General features: G+C 32.7%; 3 protein-coding genes across 4 annotated transcripts in view; 1 reads left to right on the top strand and 2 right to left on the bottom strand.

The window, feature by feature from the left end:
- The window catches only part of LOC130902555 (uncharacterized), an 86,687-nt gene extending 68,936 nt beyond the window's left edge, over positions 1-17,751 (bottom strand). Inside the window, exon 1 of the mRNA XM_057814778.1 lies at positions 17,575-17,751. Within this exon, the coding sequence (XP_057670761.1) occupies positions 17,575-17,585 (11 nt within the window). The 5' untranslated portion in view covers positions 17,586-17,751. The remainder of the gene's footprint in view (positions 1-17,574) is intronic.
- LOC130902557 (ADP-ribosylation factor-like protein 16) lies at positions 13,729-15,148 on the bottom strand. 2 transcript variants are annotated; one of them, XM_057814784.1, is made up of 3 exons: positions 14,916-15,148; positions 14,808-14,870; positions 13,729-14,000 (listed from the first exon to the last, which is right to left on the bottom strand). In XM_057814784.1, the coding sequence occupies exons 1-3, from the start codon at positions 15,117-15,119 to the stop codon at positions 13,818-13,820; spliced, it is 450 nt and encodes a 149-aa protein (XP_057670767.1). In that variant the 5' UTR covers positions 15,120-15,148; the 3' UTR covers positions 13,729-13,817. The 2 variants fall into 2 exon arrangements, with proteins under 2 accessions (XP_057670767.1, XP_057670766.1); XM_057814783.1 differs by having other exon boundaries at positions 14,808-15,136.
- A 3,609-nt stretch (positions 17,752-21,360) lies between the features above and the next one.
- On the top strand, positions 21,361-22,689 carry LOC130902296 (uncharacterized). The gene is made up of 2 exons (XM_057814289.1): positions 21,361-21,576; positions 22,357-22,689. The coding sequence occupies exons 1-2, from the start codon at positions 21,547-21,549 to the stop codon at positions 22,687-22,689; spliced, it is 363 nt and encodes a 120-aa protein (XP_057670272.1). The 5' UTR covers positions 21,361-21,546.
- The last annotated feature ends 394 nt before the right edge of the window (positions 22,690-23,083 follow it).

Consider the following 23,083-nt stretch of genomic DNA (forward strand, 5'->3'; position numbering starts at 1 on the left):
CAAGTTGAAGGATTAATATTTTTAGACAAAACTTTTGACTATTAACAAGCAAGTTTATGTTCTGGTTTCAACAAGCTGATTCTACTCCCACATTTCGCAAATTTCATTTTTCATGGGTTTGATAGAAGTATCTTCTTTTTCCTTCACTCTTTTTTCTATTTTGACGTTCCGTTTGATTATGGCAGCTCATAGAACACTAGCTAACTCATACCACGCTTCACTTATTGCTAAAAAGCTATTCCAGAAATCTTGCTAAGCCTCTCCACATTAATGGAACATGTTTCTTTATATTCTTCTTGATATCTTCACTGCTGGTAGTAGTCCAGCTGGTTTTACAATATCTGGATATTCTTCTAAGTTTTTCGAATCTTGAATCTTCTTCTGATACAATTTTCGGTAGATTTTCTCTACTCTATGTTCAAATGCGGTCGCTTTATAGAAATCTCTTTCTTTTTATTGTTCTACCAATTTGTTGTTGTAGTTGATGAATATAATATCATGACTATCCCAAAAAATGGTCATCGTCGTTTTTCCAAGTTTGCCTTTTGCAATCCACTGTCTTGTTTACAGCATTGTTTCTATGTTTTATTTACAATTATGTAACGACGCCAAAAATCAAACCCATTTTGCTCAAACCGCGACACTAAGGCCTGAGACATGTTCAATCGAATGAGCAGTACCCTCGGAATCATCCCACCTATACGCCCCGATTGTTTTTTGTGTAATTTTCAACTATTTCATTCATCCAGTAGACATTTACCCGTAATCAAAGCCCTGTAAAAATTTTCGCCATCTCAAGTCGTTGTTTTTATAAAAATTAAACGAGATATTCGTTACCTAATCTCTTTGTATTTTTCTCGGAGTTATTTTAGAAAGTAGCACCGTATAATCACGTCTTCGCGACTAGTATCATCTTTGTCTCGGGTCTCCGAGATTTATATGTTCGATTTGTCACGCCGCCGCTTTCTGCTTTTATGTCAAAGTTCATTTCCCGATTATAAACCGAAGATTGAAAAAATAATAATAAGGAAACAGTGTCATATCTTTCACTTTCATTTTTATGAAAGGAATATTACGAACTCGTCTACGACATGAAGCCTGTCCTGTCCGGTTATAATGGAATTATAAAATTTAGCATTGTTTCTTTTTAACTAATTTCTAGGAAGGTCTTGTTATTTGTTCATTCAAAAATAATAAGGAAACAGTATCAAATCGTTCACTTTCATAGTTAAAATACGATTAGCTATACATCCTTTTCAACACGCCTTTATTAATTTCACCTGAATGTTCATAAATTCCTTTTTGTATCCTTCGCATGAGAGTAATGTTACGAATTCGTCACCGACATGAAGCCGGTCCTGTCCAGTTATAATGGAATTATAAAATTTAGCGAAGTCGCGGCACGTTGATATACTTTTTATAAACAGCGGAATTTGTTTGAGGTTTGTTTCTATATATGTTTTTATCATAGCAGGCGGTTTGTTTACATTGTTTCTTTTTAACTAATTTCTAGGAAGGTCTTGTTATTTGTTCATTCAAAAATAATAAGGAAACAGTGACATATCGTTCACTTTCATATTTAAAATACGATTAGCTACACATCTTCTTCAACACGCTTATTAATTTCACCTGAATGTTCATAAATTCCTTTTTGTATCCTTCGCATGAGAGTAATGTTACGAATTCTTTACCGACATGAAGCCGGTCCTGTCCAGTTATAATGGAATTATAAAATTTAGCGAAGTCGCGGCACGTTGATATACTTTTTATAAACAGTGGAATTCGTTTGAGGTTTGTTTCTATATATGTTTTTATCATAGCAGGCGGTTTGTTTATATTATTTCTTTTTAACTAATTTCTAGGAAGGTCTTGTTATTTCTCTGTTTTTGATTGTTTACTTTCTAGATTTCTAGAAATATCGTTTCTGCTATATATATCGAGCATGTTCAACGGAATTAGTCAGTTTATAATAAATAGTCATAGCCATTAAAACGAATTTTAATAAATTAAGTAAATAAGAGGTATTGTTCATAAATTCACCCCACGAATAGAAATAGTATAAATAAATAAGAAAAACATCATAGTAAGAAAGAGTTAGTGGGCGGACTACGTAAGCGCGCAGTACCATACTTACAAAATCGAGATACAGCAATAATTAATCGCGTCTTTGATACGTATTATATTAATATGTGTATGTGTTGATAGTTGCATGTGGATTTTGTGAGTCTGGAAGTGCACGCTTACGTAGTCCGCCCACTAACTTTATCTTCCTTACTCGCATGCGAAAGATGTACACTACAAGCAGATATATGTTGACGAAGATGGTGTTTGTTGACTCTTGCGTTGGTCGAATTGAGTTTCGGATCATTAATGACATTTTTTTCGTAGTTATTCGAGTTAATAACTTCGGTCTCTGGAAAGAGATTTCCGCTAGTAAGCTTCTTTGTCAACATGCGGCTGGTTGAGGTGTACCGTGTAGTACCTTTCGTGGCCATTATTCCAGTTTTTTAAAATCTTCAAATCAGATTCTGACGAAGCAAGGTTGAGGGGTGAATAATCATTACCCGCCTTGGATATAATCCGATGTAGGGTTGAGGTTTTTGATTTCCTATGAAAGAATTTACGTACTGCAGGTTGAGAAGGTCGATCAAGCCTCTTCCACCCTCTTTTCGGGGTAATTTTGTTTTAATAGTGGATGACTTCGGATAGTGGTTGTTGTTCTTGGTAATCATTGTTCGTGTTAACCTCCTCTAGCTCTGTTTTCGCCCAAACTGTCGTGCCATTGGTTGTGATTATCTGGACTGAGATGTCCAAATTTAATTAGGACTTGGACATAAGTAATTTCACTCTTTTGGTATATTGATCCTGGATTCTAGCTTTTGCCTGCTTGTGCTCCAATAACTTAGCTTATTAAAATGTATGAAGATGAAAGATGATACAGTTGGTGTCTCTATTAGCTTCAATGTTGAATCCCTAATAGAGGATTCATTGCAAGGTAGAACCACAAATGACTCAAGATGTCGCACGAATGAGTTTTCGTTAGTACAGAGCTTGGACTGGTTTGCTAATGTCAGTTTTTCCGCTTTCATCGTTATTGAAATGAAGCTTACAATAATTGGGTGGACTTTATAAATCTGCAAGACCTCCACAAGTTGTTCTTTGCACCCTTGGTGATCTCTTCTGCAACCCTTTGTTATTTTCCTTGACGTGCCTATAAAACCTGTTAGTGATACAAGCTGTAAATATCTTATATTGAATGAAAAAGCACGTGATTGATCTGTACTGAGTGGAGTCATCAGTCTGGGAGCTCTTTGAAAGCAAATAAGTGGAACCGAGTGCTTAAAACGTTGGAATATCTTGTTCTTCGGGAATTTCTTATTCCAAATGTTTTGGATATTATCAATACCCGTTGCTTCCTGGTTGTTAGTATTTCGGATTATGTCAGATGATTTTTCGTTTCTTTTAATGACAAATCATCAAACTGCATTGGAACAATATTTAATAGCATCTTTTCGGCTGCTATCCAGTCGGCATTTCTCTTCTGGTTTTTGAAAGTTGACCACAATGAGGACCAAGACTTTTTGCCGCTAACCTAACCGTTCTGGAGCCACGTTTTTGGAGGAGGAGAAGATTCTTCTAAAGACTCTATAGATAGGTAAACTCTGCTTTCGTCTGAGAAAGAACGGAACCCCAGTACAATTAATATATTCTCTGGGAAATCGTGGGCTGGGGTTAATTTGGGACCTGAGTGTTCTTTCTAGCCACTTCTCGCGTTTCTCTGAGGTCTTATTAGACTTGAACACCACCTTTCTCGGATGTGTAGCTTTTTCTTTCGGAACCGCGTCTTCGATTGATTATCATCTCTTGGTAAAGACGGTAGACTCTGGAAATAACAGACTGAATCATTTTCAGCGCACTGGCCACTTCTCGCTGATCTGGACTTGTTGCAATAAGTTGACTACTTAAGCAATTTTTAGGTAGAATTCTTGAAAAAGACAATTTCGTGTTCAATTTTTTCGCTAGCGATTGTAGAGGTGTCGCCTGAATCGATTTTTTTGCTCACAAAAAATAATTTAAAAGACTGTTGAAAGTTGTATTGAGTCAAGTAGCTGATACTATAAATAATATCGATTTCCACTCGTATTTATTCAATTTAAAACGGTACTTTGGACGAATCTAACGGTTTTAACATTTTACATAATTGCCACTTATATTAGAGATACATCCAAGAATCTATCTCGTTTATTTTCGTTTTTCTTCATTATATTATCAAGGTTATATAGATAATTTGTGTAATTTAAGTCTAATTCGAACGGTGAATATTATTTTTATTAGAAAACATTTTTTTTATTTATTAATCTAACACATGTGACTAAAAGTAGACTTAAAAACCTAATAATTTCGGTAGCAAACTGAAAAAATCAGCGTAATAATAAACGGAATTATTACTATGTGAGTAATCTTGAAAGTGAGAGTCGGTGAAATGACATTCGGTTCTTATTTGAAAGGTTATAAACATGCTGTAACGAAACTAGACAATACACACGGTCGATTTCTATCGGATTTTTAAGATTTCTATTCAATACAAAAACAATTTTCATTATTATTAACATATATTTATGAAGTTTTATCTTCTAATATTCCCAGTAGAAATCGCAGGAATAAAAACACTCGTCAGCGAAAAAATACTGAGGATGGAACTCTATCCAGACCAATGGTAAGAATTGGAGACGATCATTTTGAGAAAAAATACCAGAAATTTTTTCAAAACCTTTCAAACCTTCTCACTATGATGAGTAAAACAAGTCAAAAAGACAGTCCTAGAAGAGATAGAAATTATCCTACCAAAAAACTTAGAAAACGTCGAAGAACAAGCTGAAAAGATAGTGGAATACGTCATCCAAGGATTCAAACCGAATAAAACTACATTAGCGGCATTCTTATATTTCAACAAGACTTTCGACAGCGTCTGATATCTATAAAACGAGTTGGACATTCCAATGAAGTACCATAAGCAAAGATATTCAGTAAGCCATGAATCCAATCAGATGTACAACGTGGAGCAGATTAAACTGGTAACCATAAAAAAGAGAGATGTTAGAAGTCAACGTGGACATTGTTAGGTTAAGAACTAGACCAGGAATTGACGTTAAAGGTTTACCTAATCGATAAGAGGACGAAAAAGAAAAGAAAACCTCGCTTCACCTCATCAAGGTCAACCGTATCCCCAGCATGTTATAATTATCTACAGATTAGGGAAAGACGAATCATCTGAAGTAGCTTTCAGCAATGGTTCATCAGGATTTGGAAAGATTTGAGGAGAAAACTGCTAGAAGAAAATTGTAAAATCTGATTACGACAGGTTTAAGATGCCGAGGAAACTGACAATAACCAGCTGTAGATAGAGAAAAATAACAATGAAAAAATAGGGTCGAATCCGTCATCGTTGTCGTCGAGTACATTTTTAGTAATGCGAATCATTATCCTGAAGAAAAGAATAGAAGGACACTATCACAAACCTAAGGAAGCGAGATGGAAAGCGAGCAGCAAAGAAGACTTACAACTCCATCGGAGATGGAAGCTCATTCGGAAATGTTCCATTATTGAGGATTTTTGGAAAAAAAACTTAATTGGCAATGATGTGGCTATGTATTATTTAATACATAGGGCTTTCGGTCTGTCCAAACCGTTTTTCTGGACAAGTTATCGTTATAAAAAACCAATAAGTGCAAGAAAACTTGGTAGCTCAGGTACATTTATGAAAATTGTCGTTTTGCATTACATATCGTACACAAAAATAGACTAAATACTAGGCGAATTGAACACCGAGCGACTCATGCAGTAAATGCCCCAAAAACTTCCTCAAAAGTGAAATTAATTGAGATATCTAAGATGGTGATGAATGAATATTTGAGTATGCAGAAGCTCTATTCCAAATGGGTGCCTGGCAAGCAGCTTTTGAGGCTTTTCAATCGTAATAAACTATAAATTTCACGCAGATATGTAAAAATAGAGTCCAATCGACAGTGAACCGAATGGATGGTTGGTGGATGGAGTTTAATAACTGTTCTCCATAATATTCTCCATTAAGATCGAGATTCAAAAACGTTTTTATTTCAACTGAGCATGTCATCTGCGAAAATTTTTACGAAAACTTCTTGCATACAAATGCTGGTGTACCATCCAGAATTGACGTTACTCTAATGAAAATTTCGTTGAAATTACCTCGTTTTGAAAGACCAAGAAAGTCGATTGTTGATTAGTTTCGGGTTTTTGTGCATAGATCTATGATTCGTCGCCTGTCACGATCTTTGTTAACGCACAACATCGATGTTTCTGGCACAACAACAATCGATTTTGAACGACTTTTCCAAAACTCATCCTGTAGCGAAGTTCGACTATGATTTAATTCGTAGAACCATCCAAACACGGTGGGTCTAGGTGGTGCTTCATCACCAAAACTCGAAGTTGAAGATCATAGAAAACTCGTTTTGAGTACGTTCACCATAAACCTGAAACATTTTGATTGAAATGTCGGATTTGACGACAGCAATCAGTTGTATCAGTTGATTCCTATTACTTTCAATCGATTAATTACCGTAACGAAATAATTCGAACCGGAAGTACGTATGACTAAGTACCACGTTTAGTAATAGTCGTATTAGAATATTTGCAACAAATCCAGACAATCAACACACCCACGTTTCTTTCATATTTATGTAGAGCAAGGCCAAATTCAACGTCTATTGTTGATTCAATTTCTGTTCGTTGACTATGATTACTCGGAGATTACGGTAATTAATATTTTATAATTTTCCATTCGAACGATTGTCATTGACAGTTACGTTCTGTTTGTAAATAAATTTTATCTATCGATATAATAAAAGAACACCCTGTAAGTATTACGAACAAGTTCGTTTCGAGATAGACGGGAGCGTCATATTTTATAATAAAATCCAATCTCTATTGTATTATAAAAACTGCATCGAACACTTAGACACTCGGATGGAGATGAATTAAATATTAATGAGAGATATTAAATTTTTACTATCGGTAGTGGCTACGAAACCAATAGTCGCCTAAAAAGCAAAGTTGAATCGATTCAAATCATACGAGGGGGTACCCAAAAATAACCGGAATTATTTTTAAAATGCTATATATTTACAAAACGACATTTTCCATTTCAAAAAACTCTCCATTACAAGTAATACATTTGTCCACTGTTCGAAACATTGTTTGAACTCATATTTAGAGATACCTGTAAGCTCCTGTCTCGTTCTTTTCTTGATGGCTTTAATGTTTTCAAATCGCCGTCCTTTCATGCCCCTTTTCATGCGCGGAAACAAGAAAAAGTCACACGGAGACAGGTCAGGCGAGTAAGGTGCGTGGGGCAGTTATTTTTAACCAAAAAGTGTCTAACACTGAGTGTGCGGGTGGAAGAACCAGTTACCTGTTTGCTGAACCGAGCCCCAAGATATCCCACTGATTTCAGACAGTTGATCAATTGTCTGTCGACGGTCTGATGAACGTCCAGAGCGAGGTTTGTCATCAATCGACATTTCGCCATTTTTAAATCGTGAAAACCACTCATACACTTGAGTTTTTCCCATAGCATCATCTTTGTAAGCAGTTTTCAACATTAAAACAGTTTCTGTAGCGTTTTTACCGAGTAGAAAACAAAATTTCACAGCAGCAGTGAAACAGCACTAGCAAAAACTGATGAACAGAACGTGGCAGGTCAACGACGGCCCGCGCGGCACTGAAATTGTGACGAGTTGTGCTAGGCAGGCCCTAGCGGCGGAAATCAGTACTACAAAAACTCCACCCATGGCAATGCTATTCCGGTTACTTTGGGTACTTCCTCGTATACGAGATTTGTCCGGTAAATACGTTTAAAATTTGAATGTAGTCAATCCCATCAGCGCTCATTTCGATTAATAGCGCTTCAAGTGTTAATACCTGACTGTTAAGAGTTTTTGATCTACCGTCGACATGTAGCTCTTTCTCTGAGTGAGCATCGACATCAAATTTCTTGCAAAACTAGGCTAGAATGGTCGTGAGATTATTGATTGTTCGAAGAAGGTTGGGGCCCAGATTTATCCCAACTGTAGAAGTGCCTTAATCAAGTTTGTTTTGTGAACTCGTGAGTGGCTGTGTGATCACGATCACGTCAGGATCATTTGATTTCGAAGAAAAGACACTATCTTTTGATATACCATAAACTGTACAAACCTTTCATTCCAGCAGCGGGTTAACTGCTTCAGTCGATAACCTCTTTGGTTAAATTCAATTTAAAAACGACTAATCATACATATAATAAACGTCAAATATCGAAAAAACTATTAATAATAATAAATATTCAAACTTTTAAGTCAATTGTTGTCTTGTGATTGATCAAGTACGAGGTGGTAGCTCGTGAAAAAGTGGTTAAAAAAAGTTCCTGGAAGAGCGAGAAGAAGTGAAAAGCCTAGGACGCCCATCGACATCGAGTTTATTAAACAAATTTGGGCTTGGATGTAGATTGACAATCAGAATGATAGTCGACGAACTGTCAATCCCCAAAACAATTGTGTGAGAAACTCTAGACACCACAACAGAAAGCAGATGGTTGTTGGTAGCAGAAAAAACAGGAAACTTCCTGGTTTTACGAATTCGATGTGGAGCTCAAATCTCAAAGCAAGGAATGGAAACAAGATCCATTGTGAAGACAATGTTAATTGTACCCTGCTGACACAGATACAAATCGAATGCTCTGTAGAATTTACTACTCCCTTAAATTTGATTTAATACACGCTCTGCTACTGCTGACTTATCAACTTTTACCTCCAGACGCAATTGGCTTTTGTGTTCTTTAATACTGGTATTTAAGGATCGTTTTGTAGTGCCCACATATACTTTCCCACATGATCACTTTTGTTTTTGACAGACCTTACGATTCTCGTAGATTTTTCTGCAAGTTTCAACAAAACAGTACAATGAGTCAATTTCCATATTACCTATTCATATTATAGAATTCTAATTCGATTAGGGAATGAATTAAAACTCCATTAATGAGATTGGAATCTGCGTTCCAAATGGATTATTCGATACGATATTTTGAAACTTGCTAAATTAGACCCGTCCACTTGGTTTATTACACATAATCATTTCAATTTTTAGAAAAGTGTGTAGCGGTACACAGAAGTGAACGCTTCGTTTATAATAATTATTCACCGTATTTTGCGCAACGTATTAGATTTGTCTTGATTTTTAAGATTCTATAACTCATCTGGAAATAATTCGTGCTTCGAATTGCATAACTGCGAGTCATTAAAATATATTTAAATAGTAACAGTCAATCAATTCATATTACTATGTTAAGAAATCTAGTGTTTTTTTTGATACTTTGCTCTTTTGAGAATTTCATTTGTTAATCTATCGATTTGTAATTATATATACAGAGTGGACCACAACACGAAACCATAGATTCTTATATTTGATGAAACTCCAAGTCGATTCCGCAAACTTCCAACGATTGGCCTTGCCATTTATTTATGGGCAACGCAAAGACCAGACGCACCGGAAATTGTAACAATTCAATAGTGAATCCGGTATACGCGAGATCAAGAACAATTTGCTGAACTTAAACGTTGTCGTACAGACACAGAACGTTCTGGTCGTTCATTTGAGGTAGTTACTTCAAAAAACATTAAAAAAGTCAACAAATGCTGAGGCCATAAACAATAATGCATGAACATTTAACCATGACGAAGCTTTTTGGGAGTAGAACCAGCGTTTACTCAAAGTCGATCAAAATACAACAACGTGTTGATGATTCAAAGCAGTATTTGGCCACCGTATAAACCAGATTTGCCCCCCAGTGACTGGTTATTAGCTGATATCAAAAAATATATTCGTCAATAAGAAATTCAGCTCAAATGAAGAAGCAGTAGCTGAAATTTGAGCTTATTTTAAAACAAAAGATAAATCTTTCTCTAAGCACGGCAACGAAGTTAGAGAAGAGTTGGAATGATTGTATTGCCTTCAGAGATTCCGAGCAAGTTTTTCATCGTATGAATGCGATTTATTTGACATTAATGGTTGCAGTAAAATTCACAGAGATGGTATTTGCTTTTTTTAGAGCCATTCCATATCACGCAATCTTACCATGACTAATAATATTCGCTATAATTCATATTTCCATGTAAATAACGAAAAGCAACACCAAAAAACTATAATGGAAGCAAAACAATTTACGATTACGCACTTTTATAATAAAAATTGTCCCCCTCAGTGCCAATGTAATAATCTCGAATGATCAATTTGCTTGAAAAAAGTTTTTGAGTTTATATAATTCAATAAACCTCAAACGAACTCCTGAACATTGACATAGACCGTGAAATCGGTCCTGTTCGATTGTATTAAAGAATACAGAGTTTGTTGGACGCGCCGGATATAATTCCTAAACGTGTTGTGACTTTTTATAGAGATAATTTCCAAGAAGTCATTTTTATTTGTTTATGAACATTCTGGATATGATTATAGTGTATAGAAACGAATTTCGAACAGTCCTAGTAAATAATAAATAATTCGATATAGAGTAAACTATATATTGAAATAAATTAGTATATTAAAAATTAGATAAGTGTTTAGTAATAAGTCTTGGTGTATAGTTTAGTGAATAATTGATAGTATTTAGTGTTAGCGTTCGAATAATTTAAATAAAATAAGGATGATACACCGTATGTATAAATTCACCCCACCGTTTTGTGGTTAAATAAACAATAAATAATTTCTAAGAAGGTATTTTTATTTGTGTATAAACGTTCTGGATGTGATCCTTGTGTATAGAAACGAATTTCGAACAGTCCTAGTAAATAATGAATAATTCGATATAAAGTAAACTATATAATATTTAAATAAATTAGTATATTAAGAATTAGATAAGTGTTTAGTGATAATTCTTGGTGTATAGTTTAGGGAATAGTGAATGATTGAGCGGATTTAGTATTATTTTTCGAATAATTTAAATAAAATGAATTGTATGAATTGACCCCAACATTTTGTGATTAAAACCTGTTTAAATAAATAAAAAAAACATTTCGTTACACAATTATTGTCTACGGTTATGTATTGAAATAAAAAATTATCCAATTATGATATTATTTGAGTTGATACAAATAAATCCGTTCGCCTTTCTAAAAGATTTGCACTTCGACTTCTACCGATAAGCTCCTTGGTAATTAATCAACATTTAAGATTTCCAAAACGAATATTCTCGACATTTGTATTGTCATTTCGATAAAATAAAAATAACGTGCTCCATTTTTCATAAAACCTTCGCAGTATTAGGTTATCAGTCAGTATATCATCGAGTTAATAGCTCATTTATTATAAAGTTCGTGATTTAAACGTTTTCTTTTATATTTCGACTCAAATTACTGAGTCGAGGTAATAATTTTTAATAAATATTCAAATATAACCTCACGTCATTACGTTTTCTATCGATAATTTTTAATTATTTACACAAAACTTTCGAATAAATGTAGTTTCATCAATTAAATCAACAAAAACTAAATACTAAGTCGAGATTAAGTTTGTTTGTAATGTGGTACAAAAAGCATACGAAAGTATGTCAATAAGTACACAATATTGCACGCCGTTTGACATTATACATTGCATCATGACTACCACTAACCAAAATCTCTTTTGTGTATATGGCAACGTTTCAAAATTGAAAGTATTAACAATCTAGGGTCGCCAACCGTAGAATAATATAAAAACTTTTCGGAAACTATGATCGGGTTCACTTGATCATGATCTGAATGTTCGGAAACTAACCTAGATAACGGTCATTGTTAGACATATGACATTTGCTAAATTCATATAAAGCTAGCATAAATTTGGATAAATCAATAAATATCAAGTCAATAATCAACCAAAATTTGTTGCTGCAAGTAAGTACTACCAAAATTAGAAAAAATAAAGACCGAACGAATTTTTTATTCTAGCAGTAATTTTCTTGACACACGCTAGCTTGAAACTCGACTTGTTACACGAAAAATGGAGAGAAGATTTAGTTGCTACATTGAACAATGTTCAAATGAGCCAAAAGAATAAGCAACAAAATCGATTTTTAAATGTGGTTCTTTTGAAATAATTTTTAAACGGCTCTACTGATCGATTTCAAAAACTTGTCAGCTCTTAACCTCAAAAAACCACGTCGATTGCCGCCAGTCTGGTCGAAATTAGTTGATTTGTTTGTGAGTTATCGTTAGAGAAAGAAAACAGAAAATAAGGTTTTTTTCCGCTAAGAAAATTGGAAATTTTCAAAAATCGGGAAGTTATTGATTTTACCCCCTTTTTCGAAAATCGAATTTACCTCAGATCTCTACGTTTTGGTGCCCTAGGAAGCTTCCCTTAATATTTCCGCGATAATGTCCATATGTCTATCAAAATTTATACGAGGGTCACATACATACATACACACACATACATACAGACATATGACGTATGTATGTATGTGACCCTCGTATAAATTTTGAATGGCTCGACCGATTCCATCCAGGTTAGAGTCATTCGAAAAGGTTTGAGTACAACTTGAACCGATTCGGGCCAATAGATTTTAAGAAATCTAAAAAAAACTACGAAGTTTTTTTCTCAAATGTGGTTTTTTTGAAATAACTTCTCAACGGCTTTATCGATCGATTTCAAAAACTAATCAGCTCTTAACATCAAAAAACCACGTCGATTGCCGCCAGTCTGGTCGAAATTAGTTGATTTGTTTGTGAGTTGTCGAAAAAAACCGAAAAACGTGTTTTGCTGGTCGAAAGGATCGGCCGACTTTCAGTTTTCATTTTGTTGCTTAATCTTTAGGCTCATCTGAATATTGTTCAATGTAGCAAATAAATTTCTTCAGCATTTTTTGCTCAACAAGTCCAGTTCAAGCTAGCTTGTACTAGAAAAATTGTTGATGATCGAAGGTTTGGCCGACTTTTAGTTTCCATTTTGTTGCTTATTCTTTAGGCTCATTTGAACATTGTTCAATGTAGCGAATACATTTCTTTAGCATTTGTTGTTCAACAAGTCAAGTTCAAGGTAACGTGTGTCAAGAAAATTACTGCTAGTGCAAAAAATTGGTCCGGTCTTTTTTTTCCTAATTTTCGATGGTACTTACTTCAGCAACAAATTTTGGTTCAGTAGTTGACTCGATATTTATTGATTTATCGAAATTTTATGCTAGCTTCGTATGAATTTAGCATTCATTACAGCTTAAGCAACAAAATCGCAGGATCAGCAACTAAATAGCTACAAAATTTGCATATTTATTCATTGATTTTTGCTAATATGGCGCTGCTATCTTGATAGAGCTGGTAAATGCGATCAGCTGATGGGTTGTTCCCTTTCTCTATAGATTTTTGAACTTTGCGACGTTTGGTAACTGTGACCTTGATCTTGTTCTGGTTAAAATACGCAATCAGATGATAGATAATCTACAACAACCTGGTTTCTGTACACTATTGTCCTATATTTCGGCGTTCTATATACCATTGAAGAAACATACGGTACACAATGAGGGTTGTCCATCAAAACAGGACACTAGGAACGCCGTTATGCGGGATTTGGTGGAACTAACGTACAAATTGACTCCCTTTCTCCCAGATCCCGCCCCGGCGAGCTGTGTACAACGTTCATTATAGTCTTTTGGGCCGTGACATAACTTCAAAATAAAGTTTTTCAACTGAATAATTCTATAAATTTATTGAATATCATAGATTATATAGAAAAGAACGTAGATTTCTATAAGTGCTAATAAAAACCACTCTACAGCATAATGTTTAAATTTTTTGAGTTATCCAATTGATTATATCCTTTTTTCCTTCTCCTGTAATAGCACTATATTCGGTAATAGTGATTTTTTGCGTTGCTTCTTTTTGTAATCTTCTCATTTGTAACATCAGCAAGGCCTCGTTCCTCATCTGTCTATAACTGGCATCCATTTTACTCAATACCAACAAAATCTACAAACAAAGGCCGATTCAAAAACTTGACTTTCCGTTTGCCGTTCGCTAGTGATGTTCGCTGATTACATTTGCCGTTGTCATTCGCAAGTGACGTTTGTCGTTGCCGTTCGCGGATTACGTTTGCCGTCCATTAACCTTATTCATAAACTTGACTTTCCGCTTGCTGTTTCAAAATTGAAAACATCGATATGCATAAGTCCATTCATAGTTGCCGTTTGAAGTCGCCGTCTGCCATTTGTAACTTTCGACAAAATAAACTAATTTTACCTTTTCCCCTCGGCCTTTCGTAGCAATAGAAGACATTCGTTTGCGTTTGTAACGTGATCTTGTCTAATACTCCCAAAAAAAGCTCTTCGTTATTTTCTATAATATTGTCCATAAGTATCGAATTACAAACAAAAACACAAAAGCAAAGTGAAAAAATGCAGTACACACATCAAAAAGAATAAAAAAATTTTTAGGTTATCCGCAGCAACGTAAAGTTTATGAAGAGTTAAAAGACGTCAAACGTCACTCTCGAACGTCAATGGTAAACGTCACTCGCGAATGGCAACGGCAAATGTCACACGAGAACGGCAACGACAAACGAAATGTCAAATTTATGAATTGGCCTTTAACACTCAAATAATTCAACCTTGTTTTATTATTGGGAAACAACGGATCATTTTTGAATGAATATTTTTACATGTTATTCAATTTTTTTTTTTTTTGAAAAGAGACCTTAAATCGATACGATTTATCAAAAAATATCATTCAATACACGTACTTGAACTAGTACAATTTTTTTGCACCAGTTCTACTTACCGGTGTATTCTTTAATAAAGGATGCACTAGAACTGTATATAGAAGGACTCCAGCAGCTGAAATCTGACACAAATTAGAAGCATCAACTAAATAAATGATTTTATTTACGTTTGTAAAATATTTAGGCCAAATCGGTGCCATGGAACCACCCAATTCTCGTATTTGGTACGACGTATCTTCTATTTTTATATTTATAATATCGGTTCCGTTAGTAGGAACTGCTGTTGTTGTACTATCGACATTAGAGCTGTTTTTTAAACTTTTTAAAAGTAGAGTTTTACCTGAACCCACCGGACCCAAGCAAATAATCATTCTACTATTTTCTCATTACACAATCATACAATAACTTTCGCTTAGTATCGTGTTTGATCGATAATAAACAATCACATAAACCGAAATTAACCTTAAGTTTCATTTAAATATCACGTAACGCCATCTATAAAATAATATCACTTTTTAGAATGCATCTAATTATATGCTACCATACAAAAACCATTAACGCCATCTATTTTACGGTAACGACAATAGAATGTTAACTAAAATAATTGCTTAGATCTAGTTTGATCGATAATAAACAATCACATAAACCGAAATTAACCTAAGTTTCATTTAAATATCACGTAACGCCATCTATTAAATAATATCACTTTTTAGAATGCATCTAATTATATGCTACCATACAAAAACCATTAACGCCATCTATTTTACGGTAACGACAATAGAATGTTAACTAAAATAATTGTTTAGTATCTAGTTTGATCGATAATAAACAATCACATAAACTGAATCAACCCAAAGTTTTACTTACATGACGTCATATTTTAAATAATATCACGTTTTAGAATACATCTAATTTTATGCTACCATACCGAAAACATTAACGCCATCTATTTTACGGTAGCGAGAATAGGATGTTAACTAAAATAATTGTTATTTAGTATGTAGTTTGATCGATAATGAACAATTTCACGAACTCAAAGTTTTATTTATATATCAAGTAATGCCATCTATAAAATAATAATAATTATAGAATGAAACTGATTATATGCTACCACCGTACCAAAACGCCATCTATTTTACAGTAGCAAAAAAACAATAGTATATATTTCTTTTTAGTATGAAAGTTCTTGTCGAATCAACTGTAAATTATTACAATACACCTAATGTCAATAAAAGAAAACTGTTTCATGATATGTTACATGAATACGTACAAATATAAAAGAATAAAAACAGAACATCTCAATAAATAACATCTTATCTAATTACAGATTCCATCAAGAGGTCATAATTGTTTGAATGTAATTGCTGTAAATTTTTCGATAAATCGTTATTTCAACACCTTATATTACCATAGCGTCAATAATGAATTTCAAAATAATTTAATTATATCTACCAGTGCCGGACTGACGAAGTTCCCCGAAGAAATCTTAATCACAAAAGACAGTCTTAAATTGTTTTGCTGTGTTTATAGAAACCTCTAATGGAAGTTTTGACAGCAAATCTCGATTCACAGATAGAAACGTGATAGATCCATAGTCCAAATTTGAAAATTGTTAATTGTCTTTTGTATTAAGAGATTTATTTTTGGTCCCTACCTCTACTTCTGAGTACTTGCCAAGTAGAATCGGTGACTATACTTCAGCTCTAAACTTAGCACAAATTCTGCTTTAACAAGTTAAGGATAAAAAGAAAAAAGAAAAAAAAGTTCAACTTTATCTTGAGACTTGGAACATTTCCCATAGAAAACCTGCAAAAAGTTTCCGGGTGATGAGCCCTGGACCCCCCTTAATTGAAGGTCTCTGGCTTGGGTGCAACGATCAACTTTTTTTTAGAATATGTTTCCAGTGCAGGTTTCTTGGTCATTGTGGAAATACTCGTACTCAAACCCTTTTATGCAGATGTGTGCAAATCCTCTAACAGTGTGTTCTGGATTGCGCCATCTGTTTTGCGATCGCGATGTTAGGAAACACCTACGTGATATGTATTGAAAGTTTGTTATTTTTGCTTCCTTTCATGGAAAAATAAAAGTTTTTTTTGTTACTGTTGATTTATTCCAATAACATTTCCATACATTAGAAAACATACACAGTAGATAAAAACAATAAAATTAAAGTTTTAATCAATTTATATCGTTAATTAGAATTTTACTTAATTACAATAAGAAATTATATAAATACGTAATAGGTATTTCACTTAGAATTATATTTTATATTTACTGGAATCCATCGTTTAAAATAATATGACATCATCTCTTATTCATATAAATACAGGGTGGTTGAATAAAAAAAGTTCTGTGTGTTGAAAATTATTTGTTATTTAAAAATTTTATTTCTTAAAAAAGTTCTTTAAAAATAGTAACAACTATGGAATAGTGATTTTTATTCTTGCCGTTAGATGGTATTTTTCTATAAAATATACGATTGACAGTTAAATCGTAGCCTGAATAATGGAGGAAAGAAAATGTAGTATTTATATAATTTAAATATATTTCACTACTATTTATTTTAGCGTCTACTATTTGGCAATGCAAAACTTGACAATATTGCCCGAATAAAACATTATTCTATTATCCATACACAAGTGTATGCTTAGTTGCCTATAGTTATTTGTTCAATCTGATATTACTAGAAATAGTTCAAAATAATCATGTTATAAATCGTGTGTAGTTACCTCAAATTTCAAATTATATATTTTTAATCGATGACAGAAAAACCATATTATATTATGGGATTAACCAAGAGACCATTTATAAATAGAATTAACTTACCGGTGAAACATATCAGTAGTTTTTAAGTCCTTACAGCTGGGTACGTATAAAACGGCATTAATTCCTTTTCATTCTACACAAATTAGTAATTAACAACCAAATATTAAATACTCGCAAATAAATAACACAATCGAAAATTGAAACATAATAAACTCAATGTTTCGAGAAAGTATGACGTAAAGATGTTGTCAAGTAAACAGTTAAAAATATAAGAAACATTAAAATCTCTAATCTGATTAAAAAAATATATATTAGATAAAGGTTTTAATCAATAACTATTTAAAATCAAAGTAAACTAAACTTTATCAGTTATTGTTTAAGTGTTACATTTTCTGATCCGACAACATAGTTTGTCAACAATACGTTTCTAAATCAAATATATTTCTCTGTTCTATCTATCTATCTCTCTCTTTTTCAGTCTTCAAGTGAGTGTTAAATATCATCTTCCTAGTTTAACATATGAGAGAAAAAAAATAGAGAGATAAATCTTATATAGTTTGTAGTTTTTATGAGAAGCTTTTTACTAATTTTTTTGAAGTATGTGTCTGTATATAAAAAAGGTTTTTCCACAATATTTAATAATACATTGAGGTGTATATAATTTCGTACTGAAAATTAATTAATGAGGTGAATAACCGCCAAGAGATGTCTTGAAACTTAAAATATCCAACATTACTGACTTTAAAATGACCATGCGAAGCTGAAAGCAGTAATTTTTGGAAAAGCTTTCCAGTAATGAGACAAAAGTATTGTTATCCAAAAGCCTTTGGTCGAAAAAAAAACTTAACACCCTAGCCTTGTTTTTAAGAAATTAATTCAAGTATTTTTTTATCAAATTATATCGTATTTTTTAGAAAGGAGACAGTTCCTCTACTCCTTTCGGTATTTCTGTAAATTTTTGAACACAAATTACACGTCTCTATAATTACAAATTTAGTATTTGTTGTTGATATTCATCATAAATTCAAGTGACTGCATATACTAATTATGTTTATTACAAATAAAAATACGGGGTGTTATTGTGGCTTTAACGTTAGTTTAGGTCAGTATCTGGGTTCCAATTCTAAACAAATAAATTTTACTAATTAAGATTGATATCTTTTCAATTTGAATTATACACTAATTATATTACTTCATATAAATTTATTAAGATGAAGATATTGTTAGAAATAATTATTTTGGTTCTATTTACATTTATGATCTTATCGGCAAGTTATAATCTAATTAACACAATTTTTTTGAACTCAAATACTCTTTTAAATGTAATTTCCAATATTCTCTGGGAAATAAGAATGAACGAAGTTTGTTCTCTTTGGAATGTGACATCACCGCTTAAACGGCGGATATATATAATATGACATCATATTTTTGATAAGCAACTGTTTCTGTTTCCGCCTGTCGGCCATATTTCATTAGAATAGCAGACCTTACACACAATCTCCTAATACATTATGTAATGGACTTACAATTACATAGATAAAGTACAGATAATACTTGAATAAAATAATATATTGCTACAAAAATTGCCAACGTAATGACATGATATTCAACATCCTAAAAAACGTGGAGTATTTTATGAGATATTGTATAATGTGTTGCCGATATGAGAGGTGTCACTGTTTTAATCCAATAAGTACTTAATAGTGGAAGTTTTTATGTTTTTTAAATAACTAGATTAATTTAAATAGTTCAAAAAAAATCATAGGAAGATGAAAATTTGTTTACTATTTGAATAAATAAGGAAATTCAAGTCTATAAGATCTCATTATGTACATGTTGTTATTAAATGTTAGAGGTGAAACACATTTTGATGTAATGGCAGTGTAGCGTGTTGCTTAGTTTGTGGGTTGGAACATGAAAAATTAATAACAAGATTACTATATTTTTTTCTTGAACTAATCATTTTTTCAACTAATTTTCTAATCTAAAATTCACTCGTCAAACGATAAGGGAGAAGTAAATGTATCAATTCATCTGTTTTGAAAACCATCTTGAAAATGTGGAATTCTCTTTTGGTTACTTAGTTATAAAATGTTTTATTCTCTAATACATCTTTCATAATCACCCAATACATTTCATATTATGTCTTAAGCTGGTTGAAAATATTAAAAGTCAAGGTCAACACGTACAAAAACATTCTTATTAGTTTGTTTCCATAATGTTCAGTGATATAACTATTAATTATGACAAATTATATTCAATAAATAAAATAAATAGAATCCTTAATGGATACCTGCGATTTTTTTTGTGAAATTCTCCAGTATTTTTTAGATTACTTTTAATTTGTTTGTTGTAAATAATTTGGTCGTAATCACCCAAAAACATGGTTAATGATAATTTATTTTATATATACCGACTGTCCCAATAACAATAGATCTCGACCCCATAATTAAAATGTTTTAGTAATTTTTTTATTCAAATACGCATTCTAGCTAGATATACAAATATAAAAACTATTTACAAGTATTTTTCGAAGCCACTTTTATCATAATCGTTATCCCTCAAGTTGCAATACAAATGATATCTGATGTTTGGCCAAGAACTATTGGGACAATCGGTATAGTATGGAAAACCAAGAAACAAATGGTGATACATTTTGTTTTTCACTTTTTTGAATGGATATTCTATATTAATCATTGTTAGTTCGATTTAAGACTTGCACTGTGTAAAATACGGTATGGTGATTGTAACAATTCGATGTTTATTCGTTTATAGAACAAATTTATCAATTTTTAAACATAGTTATAAATGATGTCGATTGATTTTCCTACTGCCATCTCGCGGATATTTATAAAAATTCTTGAGTGAAAAGAAAACATGTCTCCTAAAGTTAGGCAACCAAAAGGGTTAGCTACGAGAATAAAGTACAGATATACTGGTTCTTAATGAAGCCCTAATTCCAAGTTTCTATTTTCCATCAACATTTTTCCAAATATTTCACATCTCATTAATAAAAACATGACTTCTATAAGTCCTTTAGACAACTTTTGAACTTGTTGAAGTTCTAAATATAACCGTCGTGGCGCTGGAAGCTACAAAATATTTCCCAGTTTTTAACTTAAAAGAAGTACGTATATTAAACCATCACCTAGTCAGTTTGTTACTAAAAAATTTTTGGTGGTTGTGAGAGCATAAATAAAAAGATACGTACAAATTTATTGACATTATTTTACATTTAATAAATCGAAGACGCGTGTGACTCATTGAACTTAAAGTGAAGGAAGGTTACTACCATCTATATTCCGGAAGGCAACTAAGAATGGCCTCGGCCATATTTCAGGAACGAATTATATTCTTCAGAAAAAAAAATTATGAAAACAGTGACCACGAGAACTTTGAGTCCACCACTAGAGGGGGTATTTGGAAAAAGCATTTTTTCTTAAATTTCCCAAATGAAGTAGTGATCTCAGTGATAGAGAAAGACGCGGCAGGCAAACGTGTAAAAAATATGATTTGCCTGTATAAATAAAAGTCTCTAGCTTGCTGCCAAATTATTAGCTGATGTATTTTATGTTAGATTTCTTTAAATTACATATTTATTTAACGTTTAATACTCAATTCAAAATACAGTATCAATTATTTTGCATTTATTAGTAATATAGGAAGATTCCATAAAAATCATAATATATAAATATAATCATATGTAATATGGGATTTGTAGGATTGTATAAAAAGTTGCCTATACCATTGAACTCGTTCAAAAAATTAAATTTTATTATACCATAAAGTCGTATATCAAAAATTAACTCTAGTTTACACTTATTGTTAATTATAAGCTTTTCAAATGTGTTCATCGCCTTCTAGCGTAAAATCCCGGATTCAAATAAAAAATATCCTTGATATATTCAGAAGCATCTCACACAACACTATATAAAGATTAATATCTTGAATTAAAACTTAATCTTCGATACGCACTGTTAAGTAGATGAGAAGATCAATTATAGTGTTGGAGTTGTTTTTAATTTCATAATTATGAAGATAGGATTTAAATTGATGATGCTGGTGAGTCAAACTTTCAACGATTTTTGAGGTTATACAATTTCAATATTTTCACTCAACAAATTCTTGTATTTAATTATAATATTTAAGTAATCTCAATGGAGGCAATTAATAATATTTAGAAAATAGAATTATCAATGCAATTAATCACTCTTCTAACTAGTTATATAATTAGGTAGAAACGGAAAAAATTTGGTAAAACCGCGTGCTTAAACATTTAGTTTACTCATTATTAACCAAAAATATTGAAATAGTGAATTTTGACGTAATAACTATTTAAATAAATTAAATCAATTAAATATTAAAGGTATTAACGTTAATTCAAACATACGGATGCTTGAACAGACCAGTTACATCTACTGTTACTTTGAGAAAATATTCGGAATATTCTATTAGTGCCTTTGCTGCTGTTAATGACACCTAAATAATGGAAATATTTCTAGTCCTAATAGATGTTTTGTCATTTTAGTTTTGCTGGCGAAAATAAAAGGAATAACAGTCCATTAACTACAAGGTCTAAGAGATACGTACATCAGAAAGAACATCGTTATACCACTCTCTCTCTCTCTTTCTTTCTCTACTCTATTCTGATTGGATCGCCATGATGTTGAAGTTTCCAGTGGTGGAAACGGCAAAGGAATCAGAAGCGAGTAGAGAGAGAGATACAGAGTGGTCTCTCTCTTTCAGTAGTAAAATTCCACATGCCGCTCTCTCAGTCTCTCTCTATTTGCAATATTCACTATGAAGTTGTGTTCTACAAATAAAACTTTTTTCAATTTGCAGGTTTTTTCCTTGTTCATTCTATTGCTGGTAATTCATGATGGTTCAACTGCTCCTGCACCCGATCCTCATTGGAAAAGATATGGTGGTGGTGGAGGGGTGTCGAAAATTATAATAATAAAAAAAGTGGGATATTCAGGAGGATATGGTCATCAAAGTTATGGAGGTGGCCATAGTTTAGGGTATGGGGGAGGTTACGGAGGAGGATATGGAGGAGGATACGGAGGTGGTGGTGGTGGCGGCGGAGGTGGTGGTGGTGGAGGTGGCGGAGGTGGTGGCGGATATGGAGGAGGCTTCGGATTTGGTTTTGGAGGAGGAGGAGGATACGGAAAATAAAAAATATCTTCTTATAGTCACTTTTGTACCTTTTTGTATCATTCTATGTATTACTAAATAAAATTTTATCAAAATTTACTGGAATATTTCATTTCAAATTAAATTTTCATGAAAATTTGCAAAACTAAGTAGAAAATGTATTTATTTCCCTATTTAAATTATTCGTAAAGTTAACATTAGCCTCCAATTAATATCATTTCCAAAATTTCATGTTTTGTCTGATCTCGTAATTGAACTATTACTTTTAAAATACGTGTAGTATTGGTTGCCTAAATTTCAATTTGTTGAACTGTGTTTTTATTTTTCGAGTTTTGTTTGTAAATGCAAAATTACAGAATTTACATCACAACAAACAGCACAAAGAACATAATTCTGGAAACTTTTCTATCCGTTT

This window comes from Diorhabda carinulata, chromosome X, assembly GCF_026250575.1.
Source record: "Diorhabda carinulata isolate Delta chromosome X, icDioCari1.1, whole genome shotgun sequence".
In the NCBI taxonomy this organism is placed as follows: domain Eukaryota; kingdom Metazoa; phylum Arthropoda; class Insecta; order Coleoptera; family Chrysomelidae; genus Diorhabda; species Diorhabda carinulata.

Excerpts from the sequence above, each read along its gene's own strand:
- LOC130902557 (XM_057814783.1), bottom strand. The coding sequence starts at position 15,119 with ATGATTATTTGCTTGGGTCCGGTGGGTTCAGGTAAAACTCTACTTTTA. Across the intron at positions 14,001-14,807 it reads CTTTATTAAAGAATACACCG|ATTTTGTTGGTATTGAGTAA; the intron begins GTAAGTAGAACT and ends CTTTGTTTGTAG.
- LOC130902296 (XM_057814289.1), top strand. The coding sequence starts at position 21,547 with ATGAAGATAGGATTTAAATTGATGATGCTG. Across the intron at positions 21,577-22,356 it reads GATTTAAATTGATGATGCTG|GTTTTTTCCTTGTTCATTCT; the intron begins GTGAGTCAAACT and ends TTCAATTTGCAG.